Genomic DNA, 17500 nt, shown 5'->3' with positions numbered 1-17500 from the left:
CTTATTATTACCCAGAGAGAGAGAGAGAGAGAGAGAGACTCCATCAAGAGAAGTATGGTAACCACCTCCATCATTACAAAATCAAATTCGAAAATCCGTACTATAATTATATAACATTATCCAGAGAGAGAGAGAGAGAGAGAGATGGTAACCACCTGTATCATCATTAAAATCAAATCCGAAAATCCGTACTATAATTAACTTATTATCCAGAGAGAGAGAGAGAAAAAAAAATATGGTAACCACCACCATCATTACAAGATTGAATATGAGAATCCGCACTATACTATAATGAGACGGATGGGCAGACAGACGCCATCAAACTACAGTTAAGTGAACACTAGGCAAGCAGGTAGTAGGTTTCTCTCTCTCTCTCTCTTCAAAAGTTAATAGTTTTAACACCATTCTACACACACCTGCTCAGAGGTGTCTCCTCTTTCCTTAACCTGTGAGCGTTGTCTAATAATGTAAAGGCCACAATCCGCTAACTCGCTCTTAAAACTAGCGAACTACTTTGACCGTTCCTATAGGTTAGAGCGAATGTGACCGAGACCTTGCAAGACTGTTTACTATTTTATGAGGATTTTATGTAGTTAATTATCTAATATATTAATCTATTCATATTGGCTGTTATCTTTCAATAGTATTTTATAAAGATTTATATTGACTTAATCTATATTCATTATGAGATACTTAATTCATATTGGTTCATTGCGTCGTGACTGTGACTGTTATCTTAATATTTTTTATGATTTTAATTTAATTATTCATTTTACATTTAATAAATATATTAATATTCATATATACATTTAATTTGGGATGTTTTGACACTGTGTAGCAGTATCTGATCTTTTAATAAATATACTCAATTTATAAATCATTTGCCTGTCAACTCGATTATAATTATTCTAATTTAGATTTTTCGTAGTAACTATTTATTCAATTAGTGGAGATTTTTTATTTTTATCTATTATTTATTTTTTCGTTCGTGGTGATTCCATAACCCATCATCTAATTGCTGTTTTACTTGTTAAATTATTCTATTAATTTATTAAAGATTATATATATACATATATACATACACACACACACACACACACACACACACACACACACACACACACACATATATATATATATATATATATATACTATATATATATATATATATCTATATAATGAACGTGCTTGTATGAATGAAGTCTTTGTATTATAATTAAGACTGCCCTGTAATTACAAAACAAGAGATAAATGAGTAAATAGAGAGAGAGAGAGAGAGAGAGAGAGAGAGAGAGAGATAACAGGCCCGTGCCGGAAGCACTACTGACCGCTATCCTATGCGGGGCCACCTCGCCCTTCCTAGGGCAGCTCTCTGGGTCAGTGGCTGAGCCCTTGGGATAAGGGCAACGGGATGCCCCCGCGATCTCGGTCGGGCAGGAAAAGAAACGGTCAAGGTCTCCTGGGGTATTTATTTTTTTCTTGGGTATGATCTTCTGGTGGTGGTGGTCAAGGTATGCCGTTGATTCCTTGGCAATGAAATATTTCTCTCTCTCTCTCTCTATTCCTCGTCTTTTTTTTTTTTCTCTCTCTATCTTTCTCGATCCACCAAACACGCATGAATATATATATATATATATATATATATATATATATATATATATATATAAATATATATATTTATATATATATGTATATATATATATATATATATATAGTATATATTATATGGGATAGATGTAGAGAGAGAGAGAGAGAGAGAGAGAGAGAGAGAGAGAGAGAGAGAGAGAGAGAGAGAGAGAGAATCAACCATCGGAAGTTAAATCTTCAACTCACAACCTCTGATCGTAAAACTAATATTGATCGCAAAATTAATATTAAACTAACCGATTTATTAGACTGTCTTGACCACAGACGTCGAATCATTATACTGCATAATTCCCAACCGTAAACGAAATATCCATTAATCAAGATAAAAAAACTAAACCTAATAACATTCTGAATAACGTATTCGCTCCGTACACCCGTTTAAGAAAATTCCGTGACGTAATTAGCATTCTCTCCTTAAAACTTCCCATTTTATTACCGTCTACAGTTACGGGTAACGGAGGAGGAAGCCCTCCGTCGGCGCATGCGCCAAGCGAAGGCGTTGCAAAGGTAATGTTATTACACGGACTTTTATAGTCATATTATAACGAGTACAAGTATTACCTGCCAAAGATCATTCGTAATTGGATGATTTGTAGCCCGTAGCACTCGGGTAGAGAGGAGTTCACATAGTATATAGGTTTGGGGAAGGTTAGTTTGAGGGGGTTATATTGGCCAGGTGACCCATTTAGGTTCCTCCCGAAAAAAAAAAAGTTCCCTTGATTAAAAAAAATATATATATAAATATTAACTGTGACGTGTACTGAGATATCTTTAATAAGTGATCAGGTAGCAAATCCTTCTTGGTAATAAATACAGCTGCAGAGAGAGAGAGAGAGAGAGAGAGAGAGAGAGAGAAACTGCATTAAATGAAGAAAAAAATGATGCATCGCACAATATTGCGATGGAATAACAGCTTGTATTTAGAGATGCTACACTCACGAACACACGCACATAAATGTACACACGTGTACGTGTGTGTGTGTGTGTGTGTGTGTAGACAAGGCATGACACAGTCCGATAATTACCATCGCTCCTCCCTACAAAACGAGATTCACTCAAACCATTTACCATCAACAATACGCACAAAAAAAAAAAAATTAAAACCATCATCCATCAAGACGGATAGCATCAAAGGTCTCTAACCAGAAAGAGCTCTCTCTCTCTCTCTCTCTCTCTCTCTCTGTTTGTCACGACCAAAGCAACACATCTTGACGGATGTGCCATAGAGTGCATAGAACAAACCGAAGATAGCACGAAGCTTTTGCGCAGGCGCTGGACGGGTGTAAGAGTCTACTTAGCTCTCCCTCACACAGGTGAGATTTGCGGCCTAACAGTAAACAGGTAAAGAGGTCCTCAGGTAAGGAGATCACCTCGTTATTTGATCATCACCATGGAGTGCTCGAGATAATTTAAAGAATAAAGTACAGTACCTATATATTGATGAGTTACAATGAGTTATGTTCAGCCATGGAGTGCCTACGTACTACAATCTCTCTCTCCTCTCTCTCTCTCTCTCTCTCTCTCTCTCTCTCTCTCTCTCTCTCTCTGTGTATAGTATATACATTGCTTATATATTTATATACAAAAATATAAATACTTTTTCATTAATATTTTAATAATAATATTCGTATAAAAAGTATTTAAAATAATATTGGCTATCAGCGCATAAAAATTTTCATAAAATCGCCCTGAAGAACTGAGCATATCCAACATATAAATGTACATATATATACACACACAAACGACACACACACACACACACACACACACACACACACACACACACACATATATATATAGTATATATATATATATATACTGTATAAGTATTAAGCTACAATGTCCGTTAACATCCAATTCGCCCTAACTCGGATATAATATATTTACATATGTGCTAACCGACGGATTTCCGTGGTTCGACCCCATAAAAATTTCTAATAAATAAAAAAAATTCCCCTTCGGTTAACATATATGCAAATATATTATTTCCGAGGTATAGAGCGAACTGGATATCAAAGGACATCTGTAGCTTAAAGCTTGTATATGAATCACGGCGATGTGATACAATTCATTCATATGCTGTGTCACACACACAGACACACACACACACTCAATGCTCACGATAATCAAACTGTCATTCTGTCAATCTCCCAAGATGACAGTCGTCTCCTAATTACTTCTATAGAACACGACACGAACCACGACAAGGAGTCTAATTACAAACCCAGAGACTGACAGACCATATATATATTCTGTTACCGACCGCAATCAGTTAGGTCAACCTACCATGGAAAAAAAAGCGTGATTTAAATATATATCTCTAGCCCTGATGATACTATTATACATGTATATGGTGGTGTGTCAAACGTATGTCAGGAGAGAGGGAGAGAGTCGAGAGAGAGAGGCGAGAGAGAGAGCAATAGTAGAGAGAGAGAGAGAGAGAGAGAGAGAGAGAGAGAGAGAGAGAGGGGCTCAATGAACTGATAATCGTACATGTAAAAATACTATTTCTCTCTCTCTCTCTCTCTCTCTCTCTCTCTCTCTCTCTCTCTCTATATATATATATATATATATATATATATATATATATATATATATATATATATATATATATATATATATATATATATATACACATATATATGTATGTATGTGTAAACATGGGTATATGTACGTGTGCTTAAAAAAATCACAGTAGATGAACGTGACTTCATTATATAAGCGAATACCACAGGAAAATATATATATATATATATATATATAGTATATATATATAATTATGGATGCAAATGAGTTTACAAATTAGAACAAGTCGAATTTTACAAATGCGACACGAACACAATCCAACCAAACACGTAAATATTAAATTACAGCCACATAAGCCTCATTTAAGAGACTAGTAACAACATATATAACAACACGTGAAGAATAAGTCAGCTCTACCCGAGACCTCCACGCTATATAATATTTCCTTCATAGCCATTAACCCTCAAACTAATTGGGGGGAAGGAATCACATAAAACCCGTCCGTACACTCTTGTCAAAACAAAGAGAGAGAGAGAGAGAAAAAAAGAAAGAAATTGACACGCTGCAGCCTGGCCTACAACAGATGGGGAACGAGCGACCATGGGAAAATAGTCTATGCCTTCATACTTCTTCCCTTCAAGAGGCGGCGTTTCTGGTTAATTGACCAGTGGGCCAAGAGGAGTCTTCTTCCTCCTCTTCCTCATTGTTCTCCATTCCCTCGTAAGCAGTTGGACGCCCGGGAGGTACCTACAATCTCTCCTCTGGCGGCGTTGCGTTTGGCCGGACTTGCTGGCTGCTGCCAAAGCGTAAAGTACCTTAGGATATAATCATTCTCTCCTAAGGCAATGTTGCGTTAGGCCGAACTTGCTAGCTGCCAAAGCGTCAAGTACCTTAGGATATAATCAATCTCACCTGAGACAACGTTGTGTTTGGCAGGACTTGCTGGGTGCCCAAAGCGTCAAATACCTCAGGAAATAGCCAGTCTCTCCTGAGACAACGTTGCTTTTGGCTGGACTTGCTGGCTACCAAAGCGTAAAAAAAAAAAAAAAACCTCAGGACATCTTCCTAACCGCGTCTACAGGAATAACATTACGAGGCAGCGACAGATAATTTTCTCGAGTTTCCTTTTGTGAAGAGGCGACTTAAACCTCGAATTCCGGTGTAAATGAATCTCAATCGACTGCTTTAAGTTACTCATAAACATAACTCAAGTGCATCGTAAACCCCAGTAGTGTTTATACTACGTCTGAAATCACTCATGAATGAATGGTGAAGACACAAAGTGATGAGTAACAGCAACAAACAGTTTGACAGAAGTCCTCGTGTTAATGTGCGTTTATTCTCCCTGGGAAAATAAGAGAAGCGTCTCGAGGAACAGACGAATATGAAAACTGCGAAGATGGCCGATTGCAAAATGGTGAGTGAAAGACTGTCATTATTGAACTTGTTGGTGATTACAGTGTATTAGACACTGGATATGTAATGATTGAATTTTCAGTTAGAGGTTGTTTTTGTCACTACTTTAAAGTAATGATTATCTTAATAGTTATTTCTATTTTGATGCATGGTAGTAAAACACAAGTAAACACACACAAGCACACACACACACACACACACACATATATATATATATATATATATATATATATATATATATATATACTTCTTCTTCAAATTCTTAAATACATATCTTTCAAATCTCCCGAGTTCTTCTCGGAACAATGGCACCGATCAGCTTCTCTAGTGATTTCAAAATAGAACTGAATATACAACTTAGGCCAAAGGCCAAGCGCGGTGGGACCTACGAGGTCATTCAGCGCTGAATGGGAAATTGAGCATAAGAGGTCTTAAAAGGTGTAACAAGAGGAAAACCTCAAAGCAGTTGCACTATGCAACAATCATTACGAGCGTATTGAAGAAAATAAGATGGAAGAGACTATGAATGGAGGTACATTAAAAGGAATGAAAGAGCTCGCAGCTATTGGCGGAAGGAACGCTGCAATGAACCTTTAGCAATGCCTACAGTGTACCGGGCGTGAGGTGGACTGTCGGCGCTACCCCAGTGCCTATTCATCTTTACCTCTTGCTTCGGCCGACAACTGTCAATCAGTTACTTCGATCGAATGACGTAGTTGATTGCATTCCCATGGAAGATGGCTAATCACGCCCCGGCCCCCCTCTCCCTCACTATCCTCTAATTCTCCTAACTAATGAAGTTGTAATCTTCAACACTATTCTGAATGCCGACTCCTTTCTTCCTAATGAACCAGCAATATTCTTTAGAAGCTTGAATTTCAAGTCATTGGTCCCTGTGGTGGGCTTGTTCCCATGTGAATAGGTTTCATCTTCTGAATAATAATAATAATAATATAATAATAATAATAATGAATAATAATAATAATAATAATAATAATAATAATAATAATAATAATAATATGTACAAGACCCCCTTTCAAGCATGTTCTATTGAAGGAGATTGTTGCTTCAGATCACTTTGTGTACAATTATTCATCTAGTCTAAACAAATATGCAATTATCCACATGTAGCCTGAATAGAAGCCCGTTCAAACAAAGGTCACATAGGTCAAATATGATTGATTATATAGGAACGAGGTGGCGCAGTTAACGGACGTGACCTATGAATAATATAATAATAATAATAATAATAATAATAATAATAATATAATAATAATAATAAGAATCATGCCTCTTTTTGTACTGGTTCTGTGCAAGTGTCGGACATTCGCTTGCTATGTGGTTTATGGTTTCATTTTTCGTATTGCACTTCCTACATATGGGAGAGATGTTATTTCCGTCTATCGTTCTTTGAACATATCTGGTTCTTAGGGCCTGATCTTGTGCCGCTGTTATCATTCCTTCAGTTTCCTTCTTTAGCTCTCCCCTCTGTAGCCATTGCCACGTGTCATCGCTGGCTAGTTCTTTAGTCTGTCTCGTGTATTATCCGTGCATTGGTTTGTTGTGCCAGTCCCTCTGTTTCTATTTGTCATTCTCCTGTCTCTGTATATTTCTGGTCTTCGTCTATTTTTATTAGTCCTTCTTCCCATGCACTCTTTAGCCACTCGTCTTCACTGGTTTTTCAGATATTGCCCGCCAGTGCTCTGTTCTCGATGTTGACGCAGTCCTCTATACTTAGTAGTCCTCTCCCTCCTCCCTTTCGTGTTATGTATAGTCTTGTCCGTATTTTCTCTTGGGTTGGGCAGCTGTATGTGCTTTGTGTATTGTCATATGTTTCCTGGTTTTCTGATCTATGCTGCGGAGTTCTGCCTTCGTCCATTCCACTATTCCTGCGCTGTATCTGATTACTGGCACTGCCCATGTGTTTATGGCTTTTATCATATTTCCGGCGTTGAGTTTTGACTTGAGTATCGCCTTGAGTCTCTGCATATATTCTTTCCTGATCGTGTTCCCTTCATCTCTTGGTGTTTTATATCCCATCCCCTCCTTCCATTATTCCCAGGTATTTGTATCCAATCTCATCTATGTGTTTGATGTTGCTCCCATCTGGTAGCTTTATCCCTTCAGTTCTTGTTACTTTGCCCTTTTGTATGTTGACTAAGGCGCATTTTTCTATTCCAAACTCCATCCTGATGTCCCCAGATACAATCCTTACAGTCTGGATTAGGGTATCTATTTCCTTGATGCTCTTACCATACAGCTTGATGTCGTCCATGAACATCAGATGGTTAATTCTGTTGCCTCTTTTCTTGAGTTGGTACCCTCCACTGGAGCCTGTGCAAGAAACATCAGCTACCTTGCAGTAATAAGTGGTACGACACCAACCTGAAGGAGTGATAGAAAACGATCAGGCAAAGATCCTCTGGGACTATGGTATCAGAAAAGATAGGGTGATACGTACAAATAGACCTGACGTGATGTTGATTGACAAAATCAAGAAGAAAGTATCACTCATTGATGTCGCAATACCATGGGACACCAGAGTTGAAGAGAAAGAGAGGGAAAAAATGGATAAGTATCAAGATCTGAAAATAGAAATAAGAAGGATATGGATATGCCAGTGGAAATCGTACCCATAATCATAGGAGCACTAGGCACGATCCCAAGATCCCTGAAAAGGAATCTAGAAAAACTAGAGGCTGAAGTAGCTCCAGGACTCATGCAGAAGAGTGTGATCCTAGAAACGGCACACATAGTAAGAAGAGTGATGGACTCCTAAGGAGGCAGGATGCAACCCGGAACCCCACACTATAAATACCACCCAGTCGAATTGGAGGACTGTGATAGAGCAAAAAAAAAAAAATAAATAATAATAATAATAATAATACTAATAATAATAATAATATATTCACCTGCCCTTCAAAAGGTTTATTCAAATGAGCTCGACTAATTGCCTCTGGAGGAGCGATCATGCTGACCCATATTTTTGTTACTCCACTGAGCGGTCAGCCGCGCTAAGTGAGTAAAAATAACTGTAAGGATGGAGCCTCCTCCGTTGAACTGTGTGTACTATGATCCGTCTTAAAATATGCCACACAAAAAAAAAGTTTCCGGGTACAAAAAAAAAATATTATAAATTATATTAAAAAAAATTATAAATTATATAAAAAAAAAAGCACTAGGACCTGCTACAAGGGAAACTGAGAGTAAAACGGTTTGAAAGGTGTAACAGGAGGAAAACCTCACAGCAGTTGCATTATGATAACAATTGTTAGGAGAGAGTAGAGGAAGTATAAGATGGAAGAAAGAGCATATGAACTGGGGTACAGTATAAGAAATGAACGGGGTTGCAGCTAGCGGCCCAGGGAACGCCGTGAGGTGCATTGACTTCTGTCTTACACGGATTTTAAATCCGTGTTCATCTCTCATCCTTCCCACTAACCACTAACTTTGCAATCAACTTCGCCAACTCAACATCCCGCCTTCTAGTATCTTTCTTTATTGCGTCATCATCATACTTGGCTCCCAGTAGCCCATATAACAGGTGCAAAAATCGAAAACGTTCAATGTTATGCTTATAATGAAATCAAGGTCGATGTAACAAAACAGAGCTATGTGAATATCATATTCTTTTTTAAATGTATACTCATGTCCTCTTTAAAAACCTATTATTATTATTATTATTATTATTATTATTATTATTATTATTATTATTATTATTATTATTATTATTATTATTATTATTATTATTATTACTGGGCATATTTTTAAGGAACAGAAAACGTGAGTCACGCATATACACGCACGCACGAGCACAGGTGTTAAATCAGTTGAAATAACATGAGCCAGTTGAAACATGAGTCTTACGCAGCTTGTAACACACCTAAAGATTTGCTACAAGCGGTTCTGGGTAACAGTAAGGCCCGAGAGCCCAACAGACAGGGCGGAACAGCGTCAAACACTTGGAATATTCCCTATACATCTGACCTGCAGTACGTAGGAAAACAGGGCGAAGAAGAAGAAGAAGAAGAAATTGTCTGACCTTCAAAAGTCCATCACTGGACAAAACAAAACATCTGTTGTGGTTTCAACTTTTCCATGAGACAAACAAAATGGATTAGGGAATCTCTCACAAAACTTGTCTTTTTGGCTGTGTCTTCCGTGTCATGGAGAGAGAGAGAGAGAGAGAGAGAGGTCTCTATTGACAAGTCAATTCGTTACCCAGTTTAAAAAATATGCACGGAACTCGGTCTTCATACTCGAATAAAGGAAAAAAAACTTTTTTTGGTTTTTTTTTTTTTTTCGCGTCAAAAACCCTCCCCCCCAAAAACAAAAAAAAAAAAAAAAAAAAAAAAAAAAACTCAAGACAATCGGTCAAGCCTTTTAATGAGTGGTCCTCTCTCACGGAGACTTCCAACCGTGACCAATATGTTCCTCAGCCAAGGTTCGGCACCAGCGCAATCTTCTATGAGAATTCGCAAGCGCTGAATGTCAATAATCCCATTTTTTTCTCGCAAAGAAGGAAGAACAAAAGCTCCCACATGTCTTCAATCTGATAGAGTTGTCACCTCTTTCTCGTAGAAGCGTGGAGCAGATACAACGTGATACCACAGAACGAATTCGAGTCGAATCACATAACATCGTCCTGTTGTAATTTACAAAAATAACAGGTGGAACAATTCATTACGACTTCATATATATATATATATATATATATATATATATATATATATATATATATATATATATATATATATATATATATATTATACTACTCAATGATTCAGGGATTTCAACTACAGCTGTACTGTTTTCTTTTTCACTCATTTTTAGTACATCCATAATATACACAAACAACATGCACCTCTTTAATTTATGTAACATTTAAAAATAAAAAAGGTACCTGTATTTCCACATGAGTCGATCCAAATTTACGTCAGAGGACGAATTTGAAAGCTACGTTAAATTTAAGAGAACATATTATAAAGTAGAATCGGCAAAATAAAACAAACGCAATACACCAACTTCTTATCTAATAATGAAAAATAAAATGTAGTTACTTCTTCATCTCCTTCTTCCAGGTATCGAATGCGCTGGTCACGGCGGTTCTCTTCAGCACAGTTCTGCACAGAACAGTTTCCCTGCGAGCACCAGTTCGTGAATATGCCGGGCTGGTCAGCAAAGGCCAGGCTGTGCTGATTGACCCATACGAAGTATCCAAAGAGATTCTCCGCTCATCGACTGATTCCAGTAAGGAAGGTTCAGAAGTGACTACACCTGCATCAGAAACTCCGGCAGATGAAGAGCTGCCAACACCTGTTGCTCTGCTGAACAACCCTTCGACCTTCAGACCTAAGATCTATCGTGACAACTCCACAGATGTTACCAAATTGCAAAACAGGCTTTTGGAACTCCAAAACAGGGTTCCGTTTTGGAGGAAACGATTAGGGAACTTAGGTCTAGGAAATCACGGCCTGCATTCTGGAATAGCCCGATTAGGCGCGGGAGGTGTTTCACTGCCTAGTCTGAAGAGGCTCTCAGGCTCGGGCGCGTCACGTAGGAGAACGGCCTCTGGAATACTACCGAGCGGAATCACAAAGAAGAATGTGATTCATTTCTTGAGGAACAACAGAAATTTAACCACCACAACAACAATGCAGCCCACAATAGATTTTCTGTCTCAGTGGCACAACTCCTTCAGCAGAGGCAAACCTGAAGAAAGTGTTCGGGCGCAGACAAAGAAAACCCCAATCGATGAGCGCATTGCTAGTGAAAATCCATATCCGCAGCAGATGACAACACAGTCGACTGCAGACCTTGCAAATGATCAGTTTTATAATAACCTGAAAACTAAAGCAAATGGAAATAAGAGAACAAAGCCTTTGCTGACTTCACCTACAGGTCTTACATCTGTGCACGACATGACAAGTACACACTTTGCCAATGGAAGCAGCACATCTCACAACAAAAAACCTGCAGTTCAAACAGAATCACAAAACAGAAGGGGCACACGACCTGCAGTGAGAACCACAACAATGTCTCCAAACCGGCAGAAAAGTTCCTTGCCGGCTTCTTTATCTAAGGAATTAGATAAAAGTGTATTACATGATACGGAAATTCTTGAATCAATCAAATCGATTGTCAAAAGTGCTTCGGGGAACACCAACGATTTTTCGGCACAAAATTTCCAAGGTAATACATCCCCAAAACCTTCAGACATTTTCAGTGGAGTTAAACCATTGTATGGCTTCAGACCAAGTTATCAGGAACCATCAAACACAAATCAGTCATCAGTGCCAGAACCTACACAGCAATCATCAGTTTTTTCACTGACAGGGAGCTCTAATACCAGAACAAACACAAGAAAGCCCAGTAGACCAAGCATAGAATCACAAGTTGTTAATGCAGGTCCAACTATAATAGTGTCACCACCACCTCTTGGCCATAACTTGGCACTACAGATTGGTCATTCATTACCTGTATTAACTGAAGAGCCTGTAGATACAGATTACCAGAAAATACGGACTCTGGAAGATGAAACTGATATTGTCATAGGACGTCCTGCTGCCTTAATTAAGCCACCACCAGTTACTGTACCAACTACCATCATCCCACCTACACTAAGAAATGAAGAGGGGTCACCAATATACATTAGTAATGATAATGACCATAAGTATCCCATCACTTATCAACCAAATATAGGATCTCCACTGCCACCATGGTATACTCAAGAGATTGGTCCCCTCTTGGATGCAATATCAAAAAAGTACAATCCTTACAAGCTCCAGTCAGCTCATAATTCCGCTCCAAACTTGAAAGCTTTAGTTGAAAGTGGTAAATTACCAGAATTTTTCAAAAATGAACATTTGATGGATTACATTAAGAAAGACCAGCTGAGGTTTCAACCATTAAATTCCGTTGACAGGTTAGGAAAACCAATACCAGGTAACAATGGTGATCTTGAGGCTGATGAAAAGGAAGCTGGGATTACGGGTCAGTTTGTGGCACTATCTGGTTTGGCTTTGCTCATGGCATTTGGAGGATATTTCCTGTTTTCGTCATCTGAATCTGTTAGTGAGTCACGAGGAGCACCAGACCCTCTACTCCTTGCCGTTAATCAAGCAAGACACGGTTTAAAACTTTTACAGCAAGGTCTTGATGAGTACGAGACTAAACTGATTGAAAACAAAGATCGTTTGAATGATGGGATGCCATCACATATGGTTTTTGAAACAGATCAGACACTTCAAGATGTCTCAGTGGATCTAGGAAAGGTTTGGAAAAACATCCAAGAAATTCCTAACAAATTACTTTTCAGTGAGGAATCTCCATTTTCCAATGCAGTAAAGATGATCAAGAAGCAGATTGGTGATCCTGAAGGCTTAATCAATTCTATAAAGAATTCTTTGATGGACAGTTTAGGCAAGACTCATCAGTCATCAAGGGAACCTCATAGTCTCCACGAACCGAATTCCAGTATAGCTATGAATAACCAGTTGGATCCTCTGAACAGTTTCTCTCCACTGGAACTGCTTAGTTCATCAGTCTCGCCGCAGAATCTAGTACTTGATCTGATTTCAAAATTAACAGTGTCCTCCTACTCAAACAGAGGAGGCGATGGTGAAATGCGATCATTTGGAAAGCAATGGCAATTACTCTCATCGCTTTTCTTCCCAGCATCAGCTAAGAATGTGTCTGCTAATGAAGAATCTGAGTCAGTGCCTACTGATAAAGTTGGAGCCAAACATAAAAAAGAAGAGGATAATCTAGATATAAATGATCATGTTCTACATCATGGTCGAAGTGAATCTGACAAGCAAAGAAAAGAGACAATTAATGATACTAATAAGAAGCCCACACTAACTTATGACATGAAGGGACACAACAAGCATGTTAACTCAGAGGACGACAAAGAGGAATATAAAAAAGACGAAGCTGAGAGCGAAACTCGGGAAAGAAGTAAAGAATCATCTCATGATTACATTTCAAGGTTAGATATTAATGCGAGTCACAAAATCGACCAAGACTCAAGCCCAAGAAACAACACAGGTGAAGAAAATGCTACAGAACAAAATGAAAGCAATGATGAAAACTATGACCTAGAAGATGATGTGCAGACAGAAAACCCTGAAGTGTCCACTCAATTTGGTGAAGAGAATGAATATGATGAAAATTCAGACTCAAATGATGTAAATGATACTCTACTTGGTGAGGAGTTTCCCAGAGTTGATGGCTTAAGAAAAGGAATTGATGATGATTCTAGCCAAAATCTAGAAACAGGAAGCGATAACAAAAGTTACACAGATAGGACATTTCAAGAAAACCTAAAAAATGTTGATGTCCTGGCGTCACATGAAATTAACATGGTAAGTGATGATTTGCATACTCCAGATGAAGAAAACAGTGGAAATTATGAAAATACATTAATACCTCAGCCTTCAACTGAGAATTATGGTGACTTGGAACCAAAAGATGACTTAAAGTTAGATGAATCCATTGAGGTAGTTAATATTGATTCAAGTGCAAAAGATGAGTTTATCACACAAAAGAGAGAAGACTTTATACCAATTGATGCCACTAACAATGATGAGCTGAACTTTGATGACAAACTGACTGACAGAAACAAAGGAGACTTGAGACCAACTGATGATGTTGATGAAGTTCAGCTGAACTTTGAGGACCAACCTAATAATGGAGGTGAAGATGGCTTAAGACCCACTGATAACTCAAGCGAAGTCGAGGTAAACTTTGACAACAAAATTCCGTCAACCAAAGAAACTGAAAATGCCTCTAGGTTAAGTGATAACCTGAGCAACGAAATGAACCTTAAGGGCCAGTCATCGAATGGCAAGGACAATGACCTGAGTTTCACTGCTGCGACAGACATAGCTGTCCTGAACTTAAATGATAGTCCAAGTGCAAGAGATCAGAGTGACACGAAAATCAGTGATTATGATAATAATCATGAGATGGACTTGAAAGAAGATACAATGCAGGCAACTGAAGAGGCCTTTGAGCAGAGTAACTTGACCAAGGGTGAGCTGAAATTAAAAGACATGTCAAAAAAGGCAGAAGAAATGAACTTGAACCCCAGCAATGATTCTGAAAACAATGATGAGACCCTTCAGAGCAAATCAACTAATACAGCTCAAGATGAAATGCCAAACAATATGACATCAGAGAACAATTACATGGTAATTTCAAAAGATGGCAACTCAAATATCAGTGACAATGCCAAGTCCGAGCAGGATGACTCACCAGACTCAGAAGTAAAAATGAGCGAGGTAAGTGGCATCTCGAGAAAAGAAATTGGCAGTGGTCCAAACTCAAACTATGGAGGCAGCACTGGCAGTGAAGGTGAATCTACCCCAAGTGAGACCAAGAATTCTCCACTTGAAGAAAAGACAAATTTGAAAGCAGATAAAACCTTGAAAAGCAATGTAGGAACTAAAGAGTTCTCAGCCCTCAAAAAAGTAATATCAAAAGAAACAGAACTACTCTCACGCCTAATAGCAGAACCCCAGAAACAAAATGGCGATGACTCAAGACTTCAGAGTTCACTCGAAAAAGGAAATATTACAGATTATGAAAATGCAGGCATCTTAAGAAACCTGACAGGTGAACAAAATGAAGGGAGAAAGTTTATTGAACAAAAAGAAGAGACAACTGATGGCAGTGGCGAAACAGAACCTAAAAACAAAGAAAATGGATACGAACAAGAAAGTGATATCACGAAGTCTGACAGTGAGCCCCTGGTGTTGTTGAAGGAGAAAAAAGTGACAGATAAGGACCATGAAAAGACTAAGACTAAACTGGACGGTGATATGTCACATGATCAAGAAGAACCAATAGAAAACGATGAAATGAGTAAAGAAAATGCAGACGACATCTCGAGCGAGTCTGAGGACGAGCTTAACCACAAGGAAGATGGAGGCGACTTCTCATCAGAGAGCAATGAAAAAGACGAAGAAGAGGAGGAGGAGGAGGAGGAGGACATAGAGTACGAAGAAGTCATGGACGAAGCTTACTCTCAACTGAAAGAGCAATTACCCAGAGGTTATTACTACCCTGGTAACAGACAAACGAGTCTACTGCAAGACATGGTTGCCCGATACCTAGCTCACGAATCCTTGCCCGATAACAATATTTCTGTGTAAATTCAACGTAGGAAATGGAACAAGGTTTGGAGGACATTAGAATTTTTACCGAAACTCACTAGAATCAAATATTCAAAATGTGTAATTTTAGAACCACGCTCTTAAGCATTTGCCATCAGAAAGTGGTGTAAGGTAATGACGAACAAACTAACTAGTCTGTATAGGGAATGCAAGATGAGAAGTCTGAAAAATGAGGGCCAATTATTAGTTATAATTACTGAAAATAACTGAGGAATATAATAATTAAACAAGTAAAAAATGCGTCGAAGTTTCTTCGGCGCAATTGAGTTTACTGTATCTCGGACAATCAAAGCCACCGAAAACAGATCTATCTTTTGGTGGTCTCGGTATAATTCTGTATGAGCCGCAGTCCATGTAACTTTAACCACCGCCCGGTAGTGGCCTGGCCTATATTGTTGCCAGACGCACGATCATGGCTAACTTTTAAACGTAAATACAATAAAAACTACTGGGGCTAGAGGGCTGCAATTTGGTATGTTTGATGATTGGAGGGTGGATGATCTACGTACAAATTTGCAGCCCTCTAACTTCAGTAGGTTTTAAGATCTGAGGATGGATAGAAAAAGTGCAGACGGGCTGACAAAGCTGGCACAATAGCCCATTGAAAAGAAAATCACAAATATTAAGGAATGAAAATTATACGACGTACTGGAAATGAGAGAGGAATGATTTTAGAGGAACCGTAAATTTTCTAATGTCTTCCCAACACAGATATTTCCAAGCATAATTTAAATTAAAAGCACCGCTGTCGATGGTACTACAGTACAAGGGATGACCCCCTCAGGTCAAAGGGCTAATACTTTGGGCATTAAGTTAATTTCATGCTTTATGTTATATATATATATATATATATATATATATATATATATATAATATATATATATAATACACATTGAACCACCATATCTATTTTCACATAGTAAACACCCTTACGTATCAAAGCACATGTATAAAAATGTAATTCCGTAGAAATGCAGTATAAAAATGTATTTCTGTATATATTCAATGTATTTATTCAGAAACTGTCAATACCACTTGGACATTAAAATGCATTCCATATATATAAATATATATATATATATATATATAGATATATATATATAGTATAATATATATGTTGTATTTATATTATTCAGATATAAATATTACTTGGGCATTACAAGCAACAGGGTTAACCAATTATAAGTTATATATTTCGCGTCACATAAGCACAGGTGCATTGCTAAGGTATCTAGGGAGCTTATAAAATTTTTGGGGTGAATTGTGCTTGTACTATATATATATTATTATTTTTTTTTACACATGATGGGAATTGGTTACTGATTTGACGGGATGGTATTAAAGGTTAATATTGTTTGGTTGTGAATTTTCCAATGGTTTTTATTTTTATTGAAAAAGCGTATATTACATATTTTTTCTCTGGATGTACCTGTTCTTTATTTGCAAACTGTTTACGTGTTATATATATATATATATATATATATATACACGTATATATCAATTCATGCAGTGGGGACCATTACTAAATGAACAAAAATACTACCTTTTGTAAAATGGTATTTCCCAGTACACAGAATATTAGATTCACTAACATGTCACCTGCTATGAAGGTATTAAAATGACTAAGAGTTCCTTTTTAAATACATCTCATGTGATAAAAAAAAAAAGTTTAAAGACCATGCCTTTTAATTCATCCTTGTCTTTCTAACTTTAAGAGAGGAATCCTTGGAAAT

The 17500-nt window shown here is 37.7% G+C and overlaps 1 protein-coding gene across 1 annotated transcript; it reads left to right on the top strand.

The window, feature by feature from the left end:
- The first annotated feature begins 9429 nt into the window (after nt 1-9429).
- LOC135197643 (uncharacterized) lies at nt 9430-16538 on the top strand. The gene is made up of 2 exons (XM_064224660.1): nt 9430-9624; nt 10671-16538. Exons 1-2 carry the CDS (start codon nt 9430-9432, stop codon nt 15744-15746), a joined length of 5271 nt encoding a protein of 1756 aa, XP_064080730.1. The 3' UTR covers nt 15747-16538.
- The last annotated feature ends 962 nt before the right edge of the window (nt 16539-17500 follow it).

Source organism: Macrobrachium nipponense, chromosome 21 (genome assembly GCF_015104395.2).
Source record: "Macrobrachium nipponense isolate FS-2020 chromosome 21, ASM1510439v2, whole genome shotgun sequence".
In the NCBI taxonomy this organism is placed as follows: Eukaryota; Metazoa; Arthropoda; class Malacostraca; order Decapoda; family Palaemonidae; genus Macrobrachium; species Macrobrachium nipponense.
Note: the sequence above shows the minus strand (reverse complement) of the source record. Positions and strands in the feature narration are given on the sequence as shown.